We start from the raw sequence: 22,658 nt of genomic DNA, 5'->3' as shown, positions 1-22,658 counted from the left end.
GAGGAAGAGAGAAGGGGCAGGGGACTAAGGTCATAGCCAAGACAAGGGAAAGAGAGCTGGGAAAGAGCCCTGGGGAAAGGAAGGCCAAAAAATTATAAAATTATATGTTTTGATGAAGAAAATATTTTGGGTGTGTTAAAAAAGAGACAACAGACTCAAAATGGCCTTATTTGTACTAGGCCCCATGTCAGCAAACCACGATTTAATACTTACGCTAGCTGCAGTTTCAGCTTGCCAGGAACATAACTTTTAACCAGGTAACATGGCATGGATAGGTTAGCATCAGTGAGATAATCCAGCCCATAGTCCCTTCTGTTCCCCTTAGGAGAGCAATCTTGCCTGAAAAAACACATTCTTTCCTAATAATTTCCTTTTCCACCCCCTTTCTGCCTTTAAAAAACCTTTCCTTGTCTATAGCTCTGTGGGTTTCTTTTATTTGCTAGATGGGATGCTGTCTAATTCATGAATCACTGAATAAACCCAATCTGATCCCTAACATCACTAGGTTAAATTTTTGTTATTTAACAGGTTAAAAGTATATAAAAAGCCAAATTCATATCCTCTGTGAATACGAATTTGCAATTAATGGAATCAAGGAAGAAGCCATTGGCCAGTTTTTGCCTCAAAATTTGTGTATATTAGAGTGAGAAATCCTGTAGAAATTGGATAAGTAGGTACAAAAAGTCAAGTGAAAGAGTAAGAGAGAAACAGTGGAAAAATATAAGGATATTTCTGGAGACTACTGGCCAGGATTCTTCTTAATATTAGGGGGAAAGAGAGAGATGAAGGGAGAAAAGAGAGGGGAGAAATAAATATAACATGGAACTTAAGGCTAGTGACTATAAAATGGGAAGGGTCTTATAATAGCAGGGAAGATTATGAATATGTAAATCTTGACTACAAAATGTCAGCAGGCAAGAAAAAAATAACAGAGAAATGAGTGAAGCTGCACCTCTCTGATTGATTACTTAGTCTGTGAATTTTTCTATGAAGCTCAACAGCTAGGGAAGGTGAATTCAGATGTAATGAAAATGTGATGTTATGACTTCTGGTTAAAAAAGGAAGGAGGAAATCAAAGGTATTATTGCTTCTCTTTCCTCTTTCAAGACACAAAGACAACAATAAAAATGGTGAAACATAGAGGATAATATCAGATGTAATAAAACAAGCAAGCAAGTAGAAAGTCCCCCATTCTTTGTACCAACCATGAAGCTTACATGGACCAAATTCAAGAAGGACACTGAAAGCAGCAGAACATCTCAAGTGTCAAATAGGTGCAAAAAGTTTCTGGCCAATGTGATGTCAAAACGTCTAAAGAGCATATGTAATGAGCCTTTAAGGAGAGTGGCGAGACTCAACAGTTGAAGCCCTAGAGACATGGTTTGACATATAACAGAAGGAGAGGCAGATGCTAACAGAAAACATGTTAATATTGTATTCATATTTACTTTTGTATTGTGCTTTTATTGTATTCCTTCTAACCAAGGAAGAATTCCAGAGGCAGTGGCATGTCTTTAGAAATACCAAGGGAGTAAGGGATAAAAAGAAACCAAAAAAGTACACAGATTTAAGTTTTCTAGATAATTCTTCCATGCAGGAAGTATATATTTTTAAACCTTATGCCAATGGCAATTTTCTCTCAGGTGAGTATTCTGATGCGAAGCATTGGAATTTTATAAGGCAAGTCCAAAGAAGGAAATACTAAATAATACATAAAATACTGAACTCTGTTAAGCAACAGAAGTTGAGAGATTTGCTAGATGGCACCAATCTGAGCACCCACTTAGGTTTGCAGGGGATAAGGATGAGGGAATGAGAAAAAGAGTGTGACCAGATTATAATACACTCCTTGTGTTGTTGTCAAGAGCTACGGGATATTTTATACAAGAACATAACCACTCAGTACATCAAAAAGCAAGTCAGTGATAGTCTGGACACTTACTAATGGGTCTTAGAGCAAGAATGTAGAGGCTTCCACCAGCTATTTGTATAGATCTGAAAAAATGTGCAGAAGAGTCATTGGAAGGATTTAAAAACAACTTTCTGACTTTGACTCACTGAACCTTGGATGTGGTACATGTGCTAGCCCGGGCCACATGGGTGTCTGCTATTCCTGGAAGTCAGCTGGCAAATGAAGGATCTGGATTTAAATTAGGTAATAGACTTTTACTTGACTCACAATTTGAGGTTTATGAGTACTCTCATTCTTCTCCTGGGTATACATGGGTAAAAAACATCTATAGAATCTTTTGGGTCCCTGGCCCTTTAAAGAAACTTGGTTTATGTTTCCGACAGACTCAAACATGTTCAGGACAGACCCAAACATTAAGCAACATTTATTTAGGAGATATTAGCTAATAGCACAGCTGGATAACTGAAGAAGTATGAGTTAATGATGATTTCATCTTTCTCATGTTCAAAAATACCAGAATGATCACGACCCAAGGACCACACACTTGAAACTTGGGCAGCTTAAGAAATTGTGGAAGTGCGTTCCCCCCAAAAATATTCATATGCTTAAGTCCTGACCTCATAGTACCTCAGACTGTAGAGGTAAGGCCTTTAAAGAGGAAATTAAGATTAAATGAGGTCTCCCATCCAAGTACTAACCAGGCCCGACCCTGCTTAGCTTCGGAGATCAGACACTGGGGGTGGGGGGGTGGGGGTGAGGGCATGTGCCTTGTGCCGGGGGCTGGGGGGGGGCAGGCGGGGGGAGGTCAATAGGGGGAAAAGGATACATATGTACTACTATTTATAATACTTTAAACAATAAAAATAAATAAATAAAAATTTTTTAAAAGATTAAATGAGGTCAGTGGGGACCCTAATCCAATATGTGTCTGTATAAGAAGAGGAGAGTATGACATAGATAAATAGAGGGAAGACCATGTGAAAACATATGGAGAAGTAGTCCACTTATAAGCCAAGGAGAGAGGCATCAGAAGAAATCAACCTTGCCAACACTTTGATTTCAGACTTCTAACCTCCAGAATCAGGAGAAAATAAATTCTGTTGTTTAAGCCACCCAATCTGTGGTGCTTGGTGATGGCAGTTATAGCAAACTAATATTTCAATCTCCTATAATGAACCCCCTTTTTTTCTTAGGAGTCTGAAATAAAACCCAAGTTGCTTTTGTGAATAAATGGATTCTACATCATACTCACAACCCCAACAGGAAAGGCCAACACAGCTAGCATCCAGTCCCGAAGAGAGATGAGCTTCTTGAGTTGCCGCTCTTGTTCTTGGTTCCCACTTCCTCTAGTCAGAAGACTGGAAAGATCAGTCAGCACACAGATGCCAAAAAAGACAGCCTGTATAACCTGGAGGAGACAATAGCTGTTGTTAGTCCATTAGCTCTACAGTGACCCAGGCTGTACAACAGCAAATAAGCTACATGTTTGCAAACCAACACATGATAAGAGAGGATCAGAAGCACATTTAAAAAGCTGGCCATAAACATAACAAAAGAGAAAGAAAGCTGAGAAAATTCATCTTACAACCATCACTTCCACTTTTGCTCACCTAAGGACAAATGTAAAACATGCATGCACACACACAGTTCAACAGAAAGCAACATCAATTAGCAAAATGACATGTCCATTAATTTAAAATATAACACCTGTGGGCTAGTTATATCGACTAGTGAGGTTTAACAAACATCTAAGATGTGCAAAGAAAAGGATCAGGGTATTCTGAATAATAAATGAGACAACTCAGTCTGACTGTGAAGAAACCTTCCTATGCTTTAATCTGTTAGACTTAGAATTTTTTATCAACTGGAGTGGTAGAAAGCGTCTAGTCTATGAGTCATAGATAAATCAATTGAATGCACCAATCAAGACTGGTGTAGAGCAAATTTTTGTTGTCAAACTTGAAGTAGATGACTTCCTTCTCAGGTTTTCAGTTTTTATGAACTAACATCTTTACAAACACTGTAAACTTAAATACAACATTGTCCCCAAATAAAGTAACCAACTCTACTTTCTCAAATCAATTACAACCTGAATTACTTACCTTAACTATTTTACTTGTACTGTCACAGAGAGAGAACACTGAAATGCTACAGCCCAGTAACTATTTGTGAAATTCTTAAAGCGGGTTTAAATGCATTAATGATCCAAAGCTATGAGTGGAGGCAGGCAACACACTGTGACACAGCTTGGCAATGATAATTCAAATTATGGAAAGGGCAGGAAATATATTCCCTGAGCTCAACATCATGCCCATTTAACACCAACAAAAGATTCAGGAGTATTATTCTGGTTTCTTCTATGAGAAGTAATTTTCTGATGATATATTTATTTGTAAAAGATACAATTTTATTAATTATCTGTTTAGAAAACATAATTTCTGGGGTGAATTTCCATGTTGGCTGTGGAAGAACCTGTGACAGCTCTGTGGATGGATTCCCCACTGAGACACAGAACAAATGGAAGAAGGGCCCTCAAAACTACCTGGTTCTACCCCTCAGCACAGCATTGCCACACTCACATTGTCCCTCACTCTGTTCAAAGTTTTATAGAAGCCACTTTGAAAATTCCCTGTAATGGAAACTTCACCATCAGGCTGCGTTAAATAAACAAAAGTCCTTCAGTATGTTTATATATAATACCTTGGGCTCATTGGAGCTCACCAAATCCTGTTATTATTAGCCAAGTTTGTCAGAGTAATGTTATATTCTTCCTAATAACTTACCTTCTCTTTCAGCTTCAGTGACTTAAGGCTTTTTGTTCTCTTTCTCGAACCAGAGAAACCAGAGTAGGAGAAGCTAAGACACAATTGAGCATGGCACAGCTGGAGGGTTGGCAAGTTCATATTGTGATGACAAGAAATGACTTAAATGACTCAGGGAATAATTTTATACTTGGGAACATTTTCCATAGCATATCTTATGACTTTAGATGTTAGATCTTTATGTCAACCCAAATAGGGTTTGAGAAACTAAAGTGGCCATCCTCAGGAATAATAATATACATGCTAATCTGGCCAGTGAACATATTAAAAGGTGTCCTGCCTAATCAATAACCAGGGAAATGCAAATTTAGAGCACAATGGGATTGTATTTCTCAACGATGTAATTATTCACAGTTTAATTCTGACAGTACCAAGGATTGTAAGGATGTGGAACAACCAGAAGCCTTATGGTGGGAATGCAAATTAGGACAACTTTGAAGAACAATTGTCAATATCTAGTCATTTAAAGATGTACATACTCTTATTATCTACAGACTTCACTATGAAAGGTATTCCCTACAGAAACTCTCATATTTGTGTACTAGTTACATCTTTATGAAAGTCAGTTTCAGCATTCATTGCTTCAAAAAAGATGAAACAATTTAAATGTCTCTTAATAATTGAGGATAAATAAATTGTGCTATATTCATACAATGGAATTCTAAGCTCTTACCAATTTTTTTATTTTTACAAGAAAACATGAAACAAAAACAAAAAAAAAACTAGAAAAAAGCTATATTTTGAAATTAAAATCTATTTCACAAAATGCAAAGATAATTTTAAGGACACATGTATATAAAGTAAAATATGCAGTAATGCATGGGAATTAATAGCACTGAATTCAGGTATGTTGACAAAGAGGATAAATATGACAAAAGGACACAAGGGCCTCAACTGTAATGATCATATTTTATTTAAGTTGATTATAGGGTATATAGAAGTTCATTTTATTTATTCTCCATATAATTCATTAAAATATTTCCACATAACTTAAAAATAAAAAGTAAAAAAGAGTGCAGGTGCGCATGTTCAGTTCAATTGAAACTTCGTGGCCCATGCGCAGAAGTCGGTATTTTGTGGAAGAGCCACCCTCAAGGGGCCAAAGAGCCGTATGTGGCTTGCGAGCTGCGTATTGCTGAGCTGCAATTTGCCAATCACTGCCCTAGCTGGTCTGGCTCAGTGGATAGAGCGTCGGCCTGCGGACTGAAGGGTCCCAGGTTCGATTCTTGCCAAGGGCATATGCCTGATTGCAGGCTCGATCCCCAGTAGGGGGCATGCAGGAGGCAGCCATCAATGATTCTCTCTCATCATTGATGTTTCTATCCCTCTATCCCTCTCCCTTCCTCTCTAAAATCAATAAAAATATATTTTTTAAAAAGAAACTATGCAGGCCATAAGGGAGTGGCAAGAAATATTCAAAGGGATGAATAGCAAGGACCTACAACTAAAATTACTCTACCCAGAAAAGCTATCATTTAGTATTGAAGGTCAAATAAAGAGCTTCACAGACAAGAAAAAGCTAAAAGAGTCCATCACCACCAAACCAGTATTATATGAAATGTTGAAGGGTGTTCTTTAAGAAGAGGAAGAAGAAAAAGATCAAAAATATGAACAGCAAAATGGTAATAAATACATACCTATCAATAATTGATTCTAAAAATCAAAATAAACGAATAAGAAATCTAATGAGCAGAATAAATTGGTGAATAAAATAGAATCAGAGGCATGGAAATGGAACAGACTGACGATTCTCAGAGAGAAGGGAGTGGGGGTGGGAAGAGATTAAACAAAGATCTTATGTGCATATATGCATTACCTATGGACATAGACAATCGGGTGGCAAAGGCCTGGGGTGGAGCAGGAACTGGGTGGAGGGAGACAATGGGGCGGTGGAGGGCGGGGAGAGGGACATCTGTAATAAACTCAACAATAAAGATTTAAATAAATATATATTTTTTAATGTAAAGTTTACACAGAAATGAACAAGTAAATTTAAGTAGTATTACCTGGAAGCATTATTCAGTTCTAGCCATTCTACAGAGCTGGCATTTCTACACCATCAACTCAGCATGATGCACACGTACACCATCTGGCTTTGGGTTCTTAGCAGGTTGGTGGCTTTTATTATTTTGTGTTATGTGTAGAAATGAAGCGGTCAATTGTACCATTTCTCTCCAAGAAATATAAATAGGGATGTATCAGAATGCAAAAAAATATCTTAGGATATTTTGGAGTCACTCTAGCATTAGTTCTTCTTGAACGTTCTCTACAGTTTAATTCCTTCTGCATCTTTTCTTTACCACCATAACTCTCCCTGTCAGGAACTCAGATTTTTTACTGAGTCATGTTAGGTTTAGGATTAATTTCCACAGGTATGGAAATGCACCCAAATCACATTCATATCCTTTTCTTTTTTACACGAGTGCTTTTCATTGAAGTAATATATATTTTTTTCGCCCTAACCTGTTCGGCTCAATGGATAGAGTGTCAGCTGCAGACCGAAGGGTCCCGAGTTTGATTCTGGTTAAGGGCACATACCTTGGTTGCAGACTCCTCCCGAGCCCTGGTCTGGGCTCATGCAGGAGGCAACCATCCATGTGCTTCTTTCACATCGATATTTCTGTCTGTCTTTCCCTCTCTCTTCCACTCTCTCTAAAAATCAATGGAAAAATATCCTTGGGTGAGAATTTAAAAAATTAAAGTAATAAAAGAAAAGAAATAAATAGAAATCCTAAAACAAAACAAAACACAAAAAATATGTTTTCTTTTTTCTCTGGAATGCACTAAACAATTACAATTCTGCTTATCCTTTAGGGAAAATTCAATAGACTTCTACCATTTATTCCCAAATATATATAATATGGTTTATCCGATATAGGTTTTTTATTTCATTAGATTATCTTCAGTATCCTCAATTATATGTAATAGTACCAAATCTATAGTCTATATATCAGGTCATGTCATCATTAATTAGTTGGTAATTTTTACATTTCTGCCTAATTGGCCAAACTCAGGCAAGAACCAAAAATGCACCAAAGTGGAAAAACAACACATTAAGTGATAATTTGAATCATTATTTATATGAATTTTTAAACACCAGAGTACCCCTGGCTTGACCTTGGGAAGCAAGATTTCCAATGATTTATACTATGGTATAACACATTTTGCTTATATTGCATTTTCATAAAATGAACATAAAGAGTACCATAATGTTTCTTTTGAAGATTTTGCTTAGTTTAAAGTTACTGTTAGACATGGTACACAGAAGAAACAAGAAGATGGCACTCTGAAGGGCAATAACAAAACAACAGTGATGAAGATCATGGAATGAAGGAAAATTGTGGAAAGAACAGATGGGAAGAAGGCAGGGAGATGTATAGGTATCATAAGGGAAGTCCTAGAAGAGTTCTCTATGTGAGGATAAGAGGATTTACTTAAGGGGAGATGATAATGAAGAAATAAAAGTCTGCCTAAACTCTTTTATAATGAGAGAACAAAGTACTATGTAACCTTTAATAAATGTATATGTAATCCAGGAAAGAACAGTACACTAGTACAAGATAGATGGATAGATAGACAGATAGAATAAGATATATAGCTTTAGATAGATATGACACACATATATAACATACATGGTACTTGTGGTGTGTGTGTGTGTGTGTGTGTGTGTAATTTCTCTTTTGCAAAGGTTGGATAACACATTTGGAGAAATGGTGTGAGCTTGAGGCCTTCCTATATTTTACCTATAGTCACTTAGCATGTGGCACTGTACCAAAAACATTTTGCTTTCAGTTCATAAAACTTCCAATGCAGTTCTTGCCAGAAACCAATCTATGACTATATCTGTGCTCAATGAAGAATGAATTTGACTGAAGGAGTTAAACAATATGTGAAAAGGATCCAAAAGCAATAAAATAGCAGTACTAGTAAACACAATCTTCAAGGGATTCCCCATTCATTCCACACATATCTTACTTTTTAATGGTGCATAATTCCTTCTCTTTATTACCAAGATCAAGCGTGAATGCCAAAAGTATTTAGGTTCTGTGGGACAGTGACTCAGTGTGAAATTAGATGATCTCACTCATATGTGGAATCTAATGAACAAAATAAGCTGATGAACAAAATAGATCCAGAGACACAGAAGCATGGAACAGACTGACGAATCTCATAGGGAAGGTGGGGAAGGATGGGTGGGTGGGCAGAGATCAACCAAAGAACTTGTATGCAAATATGCACAACCCAAGGCCACAGACAATAGGGTGGTAAAGGCCTGGGGCAGAGTGTGGAGGCAGCTAGAAGAGGTCAATGGGGAAAACAGGAGACATCTGTAATACTTGCAACAATAAAGATAAGAAAGAAGAAAGAAAGGAAGGAAGGAAGGAAGGAAGGAAGGAAGGAAGGAAGGAAGGAAGGAAGGAAGGAAGGAAGGAAGGAAGGAAGGAAGAGATGAATGAATTCAATTCCTTTGCATTTGTTTCCAGCGCCTTCCTTGCCTGAGACATCTGAACATTGCTAGCAGTTCTTCAGCTACAGGGGTCCATCTCAGTTACTGTATGGAGTCTGTTAATTACTAAGAAGCCGTGATCAGTTACATGTTTGAATGCTACTCCGTAGAGAAATCAATGCATTTAAAAGTACCAGAGGCTCTCTCTGCCTCCCTCATCCACTGAGACTAAACCCATCAGATGCATTGCCTGGTGAATTTGTCTCTACTACCCTTGAAGAGTGTGAGCCTGAATAAGCCAATTCGGTTCTCTCACTGTAATGACTGTAACTCTATTTTTCTAACTCTGTCATTTAAATGATGTGCTTTAAGCCCAAGCATTTTCAAGGAATGCTCACCACAAGCATTTTTGAGGAGATGGACTCACTGCATCATCAAGCCCGTGGTTTTCAGAATGTGATTTAGAATCCTTGCCCATGTACACAGACATTTACCTCATACTGCTCTATCTCATTACTGAAAATTGATGAAGTAAGCCCTAAGTCACCACGGGCAAGCAATCCATTCAGATAGAAAGAAAGAAAAACAAACTTTTCAGTCAGAAATAATGCATTGGGATAAGCAGCTTTGGAAAGGAAAGCTTGTCCACAAAAGCTTGTTACAATTATCACATAATCGTGTTCAAAAGCAAGAGTCATCTAAAGAGGGCATCACACCATGGGTGCAATCACACCATGTTCCAGCAACAGCCCACTCAGAGTACGGCAGGACCTTCCCAGAGATGCCATTCTAATCTGCAAATAACCACAGAAAAGTCCTCTTTGGATGGTTCTCGCTGCACTTTGCCGAAGCTATGAGCTACTCAACACTTTTATAGGCCTAAAGATTTTTTTAAAACTATTCATATTAGCATGCACTTTTCTGAACACTGTATTAAACACGCCATTGATTTAACAAATATTTATTGATTGACTAACATGTACAAAGCACTTAGGAAACGACTAATGCGGAAATGCAGGCTAGTAAATGATTGTATGTTGTGCTGCAGATGTGACTGTGCGCAGAAGGGTTTAACTTTTAACTTAGCGGAATCTATACTTGCTAAGTACATGATATCTAGATTTAAGCACATCAACAGTGATGAGCAATTATTTTAAAAAGATATATCTTTTATAGCACAAATCTGTTGTGGGGATTTTCTAACATTGTGAAGTGTTTTTTTTTCATCCCACTAAATTGGTGACAATTTACTTCAGCAGAAGATGGTTCAAGTGCCAAACATAATCATTAAAGAGTTAGATAAATCTGAAACCTGAATAAAAAAAGGGCCTTGACCTGAATTAAGACCAAATCAGATCTTAACTGATTAAATGTTACAGAATCAGATAATCCTACATATGCATGCACAATCTATATATAATAAACTAAATTATATATTTCAAGAGCATACTATACACATGTTAATAAAGCCACGTAGAAAGGCATGGCCACTGTCCCTAGAAGTTTCTATTTAAAATATTTAGAAATTTATTGAGTTTGGACTGTCTAGTATCATTCACAGTGTGAGGGATATACCTTCTGAAACAGCTTTGAGGAAAAATAACCAAAAATTTATTTTCAATTGTGGCTACCTGTAGCCTGACTAATTTTTGGAAGGAAATTATAGATATGTCAGTAAGTGTGGAATCATATAGAATCTGGTTCTCCAACATACCTCTTTCTATGCTCTGATACTCATTTATTCACCATTCCAAAGCACTATCATTTTTTCACAAGCAGAAGACTAGTTCATGTGTCTGTGTTTTGCAAGTGCTTTCACCTCAACCTGGCACATGCTTTCCTGTAGTCCACTATTATTCATCCTCAGACCCAGCTCTACCCTCTCCTTAACAAAGCGCAGCTGACTTGTCCATATGTATCTCGTTGCCAGGATTTTATAATCTATGTTCCTCTACCCTTGCATTTATGTCACTGCATGTAGGTGTTTGCTTCCGCCTGTCTGACCTAAAAGATGAAGAGCTTCGTGAGGAAGAACATAAGGTTCCCATCATCTTTATATTCTTAGGTCCAATTTACCTGCCTGAGTGCTCAGTTGTCCTGAGGAAAGTGCTTTTTATACTCCGAACTTCAGTTTCCTTTTCTGTCAAATGGTCATAAGAATATTTGCCACACAGATTTACTGTGAGCATTAAATAAGATACTGTAGATGGAAGCACCTGGAACCCTGGCTCTGAGTTAATGTTGACTTGAATCTGAATGATTCCAGGCATCGCTGCAACACACATCACAACAGTAAATCAGCATTGAACAAAATGCCTAGTCTTGAGATCCTCAATAAATGATGATCAAATGAATAGTTATGATGCACATAAACCAAAGCGTATAGAACAGTGATTCTTTGAGTTATAAGGACTTTAAGGATATGATGAAAACGATGGCCTTTCTCTCTATATGCACATATACTTGATTTTACATGGAATTTTAGGGACTTTCCAAATCCCCTGAAGCTCAGTTTCAGTCATAGTCCCTTGAGTCTACAGGCACTGGGATGAGTCCCTACTATAGACCATCCTGTAGATTACCTTGGTCTAGATGAATCCAGCTGCCTTATCTGACTGCTACAGCGTCAGTTTATCTCAAACTGTAAGGCTCTGGCCCTGACCATTCAATAGCAATGGAATAGCTTGCAAACACAAAGTGTCCTCTTCTGGGATGTAGCTAGGGAGGTTGGTGGGGGACCAGAATATGAAGATCCTGCTTTGCTGGACTGTTTTCTGGGATCTAACATTATATCTGAAAAAGATATCATGAACCTTTCAAGGTTTCAGGTTCTTCTTCACTATAAAGGCAAACATTGACAGACAAAGTCAGGGTGCAGTTTGTCTTAAGCAGGATTAGAGTTTTTGTCAGAGAACTCCTAGGCACACAAAATAAGTTGCTGTTTCTTTCAAGTCTCAGCTAAGCTTATTTATGCATATTTATCTCTCCAGCCCCAAAACAGCTCAATGCATCTCTCTCTCCAATCAAGAGACAGAATGCTTATTGGCATGTTCAGGTATGATGTGTAAATATTTTAGCTCCCATACAGTTCTCTGCATCTAGAGATCTGAGGGAACAATCTTAGGAGAGCAACCGGAGAAACTGGCTAGGCGTTGCCAGGAGTTTTCCTGGAGATGATTTTTACTCAGAGGATTATCTCCCCACAGGCCATTTCTCTAGAGATCCCTTGTGTACACTTAAACAAAACTCAGACCCAGAACCAGGTGCTCCTTCTTTCATGTTGTGTAAATACCCGTAATGTGGCACTTAACAAATTGCACAGTAATTATCTGTTGATGTTTCTGTATCACCTTCTGCATGGTGAGAGCCCCGAGGGCAAAGATGATGTCTTATTCAGCTTTGTATCCCCAGAGCCTAGCGCAGTGCCCATTCATAAAAGCCGACACTGACTGAGACTCCTTGCCTTTAAGAAGTTCTGATTAGGGTGATCAAAATAAACACTTACAGTGCAAAATAATATAATCTAGACTGGTGGGAAAAGGTCTCCCCTGCAGGGGGTCCTATCTGAGCTGAGTTCTGGAGAATAGGGAGGAGGCAGTCCCTAGGAGGAGGAGGAAGGAAAGGAGGGCAGTGTGCCTGTTCTGGGTGAAAGCACTTCTGAAGGGAAGGCAGAGTGACAGAAGGAACTGTAAGTAGTTTGGGAGACCAGTCACAACAGGTAGAAAGGCATATTGTCAAGAAATGAGGTTGAAGAAGCAGAGAAGCACTTGAGTATGACTAGGTTTAGAAAACCAGGATAAAGAGCTTAAAGTAAAAGGAAAAATACTAAAGGGAAAAAAATAGAACCATTATAGAATTTTAAACAGAGAAGTAGCACATTTGGAAAGATCATCCTGAGAACAGATAATGGATTAGAACAGTGATGGCGAACCTATGACACGCGTGTCAGAGGTGACACCCGAACTCATTTTTTTGGTTGATTTTTCTTTGTTAAATGGCATTTAAATATATAAAATAAATATCAAAAATATAAATCTTTTGCCGGAACCGGTTTGGCTCAGTGGATAGAGCGTCGGCCTGCGGACTGAAAGGTCCCAGGTTCGATTCCAGTCAGGGGCATGTGCCTGGGTTGCGGGCTCATCCCCAATGGGAGATGTGTAGGAGGCAGCTGATCGATGTTTCTCTCTCATCGATGTTTCTAACTCTCTCTATCTCTCTCCCTTCCTCTCTGTAAAAAATCAATAAAATATATTTAAAAAAATATAAATCTTTTTTATACTATGGTTGCAAATATCAAAAAATTTCTATATGTGACAAGGCACCAGAGTTAAGTTAGGGTTTTTCAAAATGCTGACACGCCGAGCTCAAAAGGTTCACCATCACTGGATTAAGTATGACAATATTGAAGGCAGAGGGGCCAGCGAGGAGGCGGTTTAAGAAGGCCACGTGTGAGAATATGTGGGAACAGGGGAAAAGAAAGGCAGTGGACATAGAGAAGAGGACCAAGACTGGAGCCATATCAAGGATGTGAAGGAGGAAGACTAGCCATTACTGAATACGGAAGGAGAAAGGAAAAAGGAGAGCCAGTCATCACTTCCATGTTTCAGGACTCCTGGAAAGGGTGCCATCGACCAAGATGCAGAGCATGTTTCAAAGTTTCCCTTTTGAAATATTAAATTCAAGATGCCTTTGGGACACTTAAATAAAGAAGTCCAACAGGTAGTTGGACATATGCGTTTGTAGGGTAGAAAAACAACCTCCCAAACATCAGAATACTGATTTGTCAATGAACCCAGGGGAGTGAATAAGTTCTACCAGAATGAAATTTTACAATAAGAAAACAAAGGGTCTGAAGCTGGTCCAGTGTGATGCCAACATTTATGGCATAAAGAGCGCTGAAAACTGAGCTGAGCAAGAGTGGCGGAGAGCTAGGAGAAAGCCCAAGAGAGGACAGTAACTGTCAAGGCAGCCATGGAAGAACAGTTCTGTGGAGAAGGAATATTTCAATAACCTCAAATGTTGAAAGAAGTCAGAGAAGTGCTTTCACTGGGTCTGACAATAAGGAGGTCCTGTGTCCTCATGATAAGAATAGCTTCAATGGACTTTATGAGTCAGGAGCCAATATGAGAAGTGAATTACAGCTGAGACCCTCAAGTCAGTGAGTAAGAAATCTTCTTTCCCAAAGCATAACTGGGAAAGGGAAGAAAAACACAGTAGTAATTAGAGGGATTTTCAAGCGACTTCAATCTGAAACAGTATGCTCTCACTGACTCATGCACAATTTACTGAATTTTGAAGATTTACTTAATTTAATGAGAAATACACTTGATGATAAATCCAACAAATGTATCTATCCCTTACTCTGTCACCTTGATAATATTGTGATCATTTATTTTAAAATTCTCAATCTCTGGTGATAGGTGAAGGTAAGTCCAGGATATAATCTATTTGTTTAGAATGGTCATTTGTTTCCCATCAATGACTATGCTTCAGATACTTAAAATACACGTTGCTTTCTTCATTCAACTATAAAATTACCCAAGACAGTAAGTTAGTCTGCTGCTCAGTATACTCTGTCATTCTTCCCACACACATCTGCTGCTTTTAAGAATATTTCAAAGATTCCATCTGGACAAGACATATTGCATCTCACTTACCTCCAACCAACAGAAAAAACCCCACACCTCCTCCTCAAGGTGCAAGGGCACTTCCCCTCTTTAGTTTTAAGAGTTTCTCTGTAATATGTTGTTTAAGAGTGTGAGTCTAAAGGAAGATTTTGCTTCTGTACAAACCAGAACAGCTCTCTTCTAAAAAGAAGGCACATACTTAGGAATCAAGCTAATGAAAGATGTGTAAGACAGCACAAAGAAAACCACACAACTTTACTGAGATAAGATTGGAGCCCTAAAGAAATGGAGAAATACACTATGTCCCTGGAAGGTACAATATTGCAAAATGTAAACTCTCTCTAAAATGATTATAGAGTCAATGTTATTTCAATTAATTAACTTTGGGGGGGGGGTGTTAAAATTTGGCAAGCTTATTCTAAAATTAAATGGAAATGCAAAAGGCCAAGTGGAGTAAAAACAATCTTGAAGAGTAAAGTTGAAGGACTTATACTACCAGATATCAAGTTGTAATTTGCAGTTGTAGTAATTAAAAGAGTGCAACATCATCTAGCCTGTGTGGTTCAGCGGGTTGTGTGTCATCCCTTGCACCAAGAGGTCAGTGGGTGGATTCCTGGTGGAGGCACATGCCCAGGTCGCCAGCTTGATCCCCAGTAGGGATGTGCAAGAGGCAGCTGATCGATATTTCTATCTCTCCTTCTCCCTCTCTCTTCCTCTTTCTGGAATCAATAAAAACATATTTTTTTTTAAAAAAAAAGAGTGTGCTATGGGTGCAAAGATTAATAGACCAGTGGAGCAGAACAGAGTCCAAACACTGACCCACACATACACAGTCACCTGATGTATAGCAAAGTTGCCACAGCCCTTCTTTGGACTAAGGAGAAAAAAATCTTTGACTCATACTTCACACCACACACAAAATTCACCACCAAATGGATCATAAATGTGAAAGGTAAAAATTACAAAACTTCCAGAAGGTAGCATAGGAGAATATCTTCATGATCTGGGATTAGGAAAATATTTCTTAAAAGATCAAAAGATAGCATGTACAGTAAGTAAAGAAACAGGTTAATACTAGTAAATTGAGCTTCCCTGAAAGTAAGAATTTCAGTTGATCAAAAGACACCATAAATAGTGAAGACCAGCCAAAAGAAAAAAAAAGTATTTGTCATATATATATATATATATATATATATATATATATATATATATATATTTGAAAAAGAACTTGTAATCTTTTAAAAGCCTCACACAAATCAGGGAGTAAAAGAGAGACCACCCAACTTTTAAAAATGGCAAAGGACTTTAACAGGCGCTTTATAAAAGAGGCTGCTCCAATGGCTAATAAGCAAATAAAAAATTTTAACATCATTAATGATCGGGGAAATACAAATTGAAACCACATGTGTAATTTTATACCCCCGAAATAGTTAAATAAAAATTGACACTATAAAGCTTTGGTGAAGATACTAAATAACAGGAATGCAAATGCTGCTGGAAGGAATGTAATGTTTTAAGCCACTCTGGAAAACTTTTGGGCAGTATCTATTAAGCTGAACATATATGTTTACCTTATAACCCAGTAATTCTACTTCTAGGCAGACATGCACATACATGTGCACCAAACACGTATACTATACAAACATGTTCAAAGATGCATTTTTTTCATTAGCTTCAAACTGTAAATAACCCCCAAATGCATCAGCAATAAGACAGAAAAGAAATTGTAAAATGCACGATATGGAATTCTATGTAGCAATGGAAAAGAACAAAGTACTGCTATAAGCAACTGCATGGATCAACCTCACAGACACAGCACTGAGCAAAGAGGCTGGAGAGACAAACAGTACAAGTTGCATGATTGCATTTCTACAGAATTCAAAAATGGGCAGCATTAATCTATAGTAACAGAAGCCATAGAGCGGTTATCTTGGAAGGGTTAATGACATGGAGAGACCACAGGGTGACTTCTGGGATGCTGCTCTGTGAATCTTAGTTTGGGTGGTGGTTACACAGATATGTTCCCTTCGTAAAACTTTGTTGAGCTAGTTACGAATGATTTGTGCATTTCTCAGTATGTCTCTTCTGCTTAGATAGTAAATACATCAATGAATGAAATAAAATGAATGAATGAGTGACTAAATAAATTTATAAATAAATGGGACATAGTAAGATGAAGTCAAGTGTATGGAATCATGGTATTACACATGAATACACCTATAGTCCAGGGTTTAAAAGACATTTCTGACATTAAATATCTTAGGAAGCTAAATATCTGCCTGCATACCACATATATGTGTCTGGGTGAACCTGGCAAAGGCATGAGCTAATATCCTCCCACTAGTGGCCTGGTGCACGAAATTTGTGCTGGGGGGGAGGGGGGTGTCCCTCAACCCGACCTGCACCCTCTCCAATCTGGGACCCCTCAGGGGATGTCCGACTGCCTGTTTAAACTGGCATGTCATCGGGCCTAAACCGGCAGTCAAACATCTCTCTCGCAATCCAGGACTAACTGCTCACCTGCCTATCTGCCTGATCGCCCCAACCACTCTGCCTGCCAGCCTTCTTGCCCCCAACTGACCCCCCCACCAGCCTGATCACCCCCAACTTCCCTCCCCTCCTGGCCTGATCACCTCTAACCACCTCTGCTTCGGCCCCGCCACCATGGCTTTGTCCAGAAAGACGTCTGGAAGGTCTCCTGGTCTAATTAGCATATTACCCTTTTATTAGTATAGATATAGTTAAAAATGTAATTTTATACAATAGAGACAGATTCTGGGCCCTAACCAGCCAAAGTTGTTAAGAGAATTCTCTGAGCTGAAAACTTCCCTTCTCTGTTTTTGTTCTTTGTTGGTTTTTTTTTTCCCCTCCCTAGAAACAGAGGTTGGTAGGTCAGGGAAAAGAAAAAGCAAGGCATTCTATTTTGCTTGTTACACTATCCAATAGATACCACAAACATTTGACCATTGTGGTCAGAAGATGTTTTCTTTCCTACTCTTTTCACTTTCTCAAAACACTGTCTTAAATTGAGTAAATTTTTCTTAAATGCTACATAGCAAGTAGAAAATCTTAAATAAAATCTTTATCTTATCATATTTAGTAGAGTAAGTCTGGAATGTTTGCACTCTCAGTTATAGGAATCTCATGCAATAAATACAGTAGAGAAAAACTGATGCAGACCTCCGACCATACTAATATAAGATATGACCTTACCTGGACATGGAAAACACTTTTTCCTTAACTGTAAATTGAGAGATGTAATTCAGCATAAAAGCATCTGTGCAGCAATTTTGATAAGTCTACACATTAATGTTTAAGTAAAACAGATAACTCCAGTTAAAAGATCAGTAATTCAAGCAAATGAGTTTTCAGAGGGAATTTTTATGTAAAATCATGTTGTCCATCATATACTAGTATTTAACTGTACCAGGAATTTAATGGAAGTGTTTGTTGCTCATTTCCCTCTTTTAGAAGAAACACAACCAAACACGCACATACACACACAAACACCCACACTCACACACGAACAAAAACATACAAAAGACACTGAATTAAAATTGTTCCCATGTTTATGATACTAAAAGAATATTTTCATTGGTCCCCAAACTGTAAGAGACTTCTAAGTTGGGGGTTCCAAGAATTATTACAGAAGATATCCCTCCACCCTGACCCAGAATCCTTCTTCCTTGTCCTAAGTCACCTCATCCTCTTCATGGTCTCCAGTAAGGCTCCTTCCCTTGCCTTTCACCCACTTGGTACAATGGCTAAAATAAAGGAAATAGATGATGAGGTTTCCACATATAGCCAGTTGGCATATTTATGTAACTTACATTTTGGAGGAAATGTCTGCCAGTAAAAGAACTACATTTTCACTTATAGTTCAAAAAATATCTCAGTTCACTCACATATCCGCATAATTTTCTATCTCTAGTTTCCACAATCCAGATGATAGATACCTGTGTCTATAAGAATGTTTTGGATAGGCTATCCCTTTGCTTGGTCTAAATAAATTGTCCACTTAAGTTCTTTGTTTATTCAAGACACATTCCTACAATGAGTAGGTGTCTTTACATTAAAATGGATCATTCACTTTGTCCATCAATTTAAAAAATTGCTTTTTCCCCCCTTAAGAAAATCTTAACCAAGTGTTTGATTCAACCTATACCAATTTTATGGTAAATGACAGCTTCCCTAGAACGATGGTATAAAAATTTCACATGTCTTTAGATACTATGGACGTCATTATGTTTGCATTTTTAAATACAGAAATACCTGAACAAAGTGCAGTGGTAGGACCTGGGGAGAAGAAGTAATCAAGGGAAGCCGCCCTGAACCTAATCCAGGGTCAAAATCACTAAACTGGAATAAGTTTGAGAATTGGGAAAATAGAATATATGCTCTCCCAATTGAGAGAGAGCCAAATGTTTATTGGTAGAAGTCAACATACTTAGTTACTTATTCCATACATATTTTGGGGGCCCTCCTAAGTGTTCTGGGGACTGTGTTAAGTATTGAGGATTCAGAAATGACCTCAGTGAATGCAGAGTAAAGTGGGGAAGACAGACAAGAAATGCAGATAATACATGTATTCGTTTTTTTACTACCACAAACTGAACAGCTTAAGCAACAGAAATATATCGTGAGACATCACAGTTCTGGAGGCCAGTAGTCTGAGATCCAGGTATCGGCAGATTGGTTCCTCCTTCTGAGGGCTGTGAGGGGAAGTCTGTCTCAGACCTCTCCCCAGCTTCTGATGCTTTGCTGTCAATCTTTGGCATTTCTTGGCTTGCAGAAGCATCACCCAATCTCTGCCTCCATCTGCACATATATTCACCTTGTGTGTGTCTGTGCCGAATTTCCCCTATTGTTAAGGACATCAGTCTTGTTGGACGAGGGGTCCACCTTATGCCATTATAATCAATCTTAACCAATTACATCTGCAACAACCGTAGTTCTAAATAAGGTTATGTTCTTTCATATTAGGGTTTAGGTTTTTGACATAAAAATTCAGGGGGCACACAATTCAATCCATAACAATATGGAATGAAAGGTATTCAACCTCACTGTAATCATTCACCAGACATTGGGGAATCCTTATAGAAAAGCCACCATTTCCTCAATGGTATCCATTCCTACCACCTGTTTCCCAAAGCCGGTCCCCTGTTCTTATCATCTGTCCCATTGGCTGCCTACAGAGCTAAAATCTTAATGAATGGGAGCTACTGCAACTGAGTGTGCACAAGAGCTGAGTGAAAATCCTTGCCTTCTATTTAACTTCCAACACAAAGCCCTAGGTCAGAATCAGGCTACAAGTTAAAAAAAAACCCACAAAAACAAATCTGAGAACTCCGTAATACAGAAACTGATCCATTTCACTTGCATCGCGAATTCAAGGATCGAATTGTGTTTGTGGACACTTTTTTTCTGGAGCTGTGGGAAAAACACTGGTATCATTCGACACTTTTTTCTCAGTAAAACCTACACTTCATAATATTTATAGTGAACTTGAGGAAGCATTCCAGCTATCATACTCCTCGGCAAATATTTTAGACTTAAGGATGTGATATTAAAATTATGATACACAATACATTTCTGAACTTCATGATTTTTCTTCTCTGAAGATCTATACTCTATTTGCTCACCCCATGTGGGTTTGTCTGCAGCCCCATCTTGAAGATTACTCACACCTCCCTCCTGAAAGCCAGCAGGGTTCTGCCTTTTTCCCTCAAATGCTGGCTCAGTACCTCCCACTCTTACTGTTGACTCCCAAGTTCTCTTGGTGAAATTTCTTTGGCTTATTTGGCTCTCTTTGCCTGGGGCCTTCATTAACTATTTATAATACCCTTGCTTGACCACACCCACAGGATTCTGCGATGTTCTCACTGACCTGTGCCATGTTGCTCTTATTTTAAACAAAATTCTGTGAAAATGTAGAATATGGCAATGAGCTGACAGGCACAGTGACAGTCCTATCTTAGCCTAAATTGCTAATATGTCGTTTTCTGCCCAGGATATAAGTCCCTACTTCCAGTATTTGGTTCCAGGGCTACTGTCTATAGCTCTCGGACACACTCACGACATTCTATGGCTTCTATGGTTTCTCTGACCCAGCACTGAAAAACATAACAAAAACAGAAGAGCTCACACCTGGGAAAGGCTCAGAGGGCGGTATGAACCAAATGTCACACACCCAGAAGTCTTCAGAGCCACAAAGTGTCCAGTTGAGACAAAGAACCAGTCCTCTCAGGTAGATGGCATCTTCAGGTTGGAAAGAGGGACTCTCACGGAGGAAAGAGTCTCTCCACTAAAACGAGGTTAGAAGGAAACTCCATCCTCAGAATTAAGAGTCCTTTATTTACTACTGTGAAGGGATTAGAGTAGTTAACAAGCCAAAGGCCTCTCCCCTTACAGGCTGTAAGCACCGTAACTTTTCAATGTTAGCATTTTTTATTTTGGTGTCTTGTCTGTTTCCATGGAATGATTAGTTGTAAGACTCTTTAATTAAAAAGAGTCTTAAGGAAGCACTAGAAAGGCAATGCAGAGGATTCTCAAAAACCATCATAGGTCAACTTTCAGGTCCACATCTGCTAATTACATGGCTTCTGGGGAATACCTCTGGGGTTGGTTAAAATAAATACAGAAATCTCTTTCCACAATCCCCACCACTATCATCACCAGCAGCAGCAGCAACAACAACAATAGAGAGGAATACTGTCGAGTCCATCCATTTAGGGCAGAAAATGAAGGCAAAAATGTTTTGATGGGGCAAGTACTTTTCACTCAGTTACACAGAAGAATCCTGGCTAATGACTAAACCTCTTCCAAGGCTTTAGTAATTCTCCTTTCGTGAATAATTTTGGGTTAGAAAGTACGTTCAGTAGCTCACTTTAGAAAACTTCCACATTTATCACATCTACCCTGTCAATGCTACAAATTATACCTCAGTGAGTATATTACTTGTCGTTGTAGTATCATAACCTAACAGAGTGGTACCCAGTTAGTATTAAGAATGTCTTTGTTGCATAAACAAGTCAACTAATAAAAGTGACTATTTTTTCATTGCCTTTGTGCGGATTTTAAATGTACAATTCAATGACACTTTATGAAAGAGCAGATCACTGCTTCTGGCCTAAGGCATATATGTACACTAGGTATTTGTGCCTAATGTATAAATAAATCTTCAGGATTTGGGGATAATATAAAAAATAAAATCAAATGTCAGTCCAATGTATAAAGTTTTATTTGTTTCTTTGTTTTTGTTTGCTTTTAGCTTTGATGACAAAAATAAATGACTACTTTCACATATCTCCATCTGTCTCTGCTCAAAACGAACTTTCGTATTTTATTAAGTCAGGTATCTGGTAACTAAACAAAAAACAAAGGTGCATTGTGGTGATGAGAAATAATATCAACCATTGTTATTTTATCTAGGACACTCTTACATGCAGAGTTCAGGATGTTAACAGAGTTCAGGAGCCACAGCAGATGGTTTCTATGGTGATCATGTTGGACAAGCAGTTCGATTTTCAGGGCCTCACCTCCATGCTGTCCTCCAGCAGTCTCCAGTCCCCAAACACAGCTACCTAATTCAAGTGCTGTTCTAGAAGACATTCACACTCTTAAGGATGGTCTTCCTCTCCTCAACCCTTTCAACTTGCTCTTCTTTTCTCTAACCAATAGTTTCCCAGAAATTAAGCTAAGATAGTAGAAGGCAAACGTTGTGCTTGCGTAGTTAGAATAATTCATACAATGCTGTGAATCATTGATAGGTAGCACCACGGCAGGCTACTTGTTCATTAATTGATGAAATGTGCTCGCAAGTATTTTTTGAGCATCAGGTTCATTGGCTT

At 38.3% G+C, this 22,658-nt stretch overlaps 1 protein-coding gene across 10 annotated transcripts in view; it reads right to left on the bottom strand.

The window, feature by feature from the left end:
- The window catches only part of AIG1 (androgen induced 1), a 192,719-nt gene that overhangs the window by 149,609 nt on the left and 20,452 nt on the right, over positions 1-22,658 (bottom strand). For all 10 annotated transcript variants that reach the window (XM_059700537.1, XM_059700541.1, XM_059700543.1 and 7 more), the window contains exon 2: positions 3,165-3,320. In XM_059700537.1, the coding sequence (XP_059556520.1) occupies positions 3,165-3,320 (156 nt within the window). The remainder of the gene's footprint in view (positions 1-3,164; positions 3,321-22,658) is intronic.

The sequence above is a fragment of the Myotis daubentonii genome, chromosome 6 (genome assembly GCF_963259705.1).
Source record: "Myotis daubentonii chromosome 6, mMyoDau2.1, whole genome shotgun sequence".
Taxonomy (NCBI): Eukaryota; Metazoa; Chordata; class Mammalia; order Chiroptera; family Vespertilionidae; genus Myotis; species Myotis daubentonii.
This window is presented reverse-complemented; position numbering and strand designations above follow the sequence as displayed.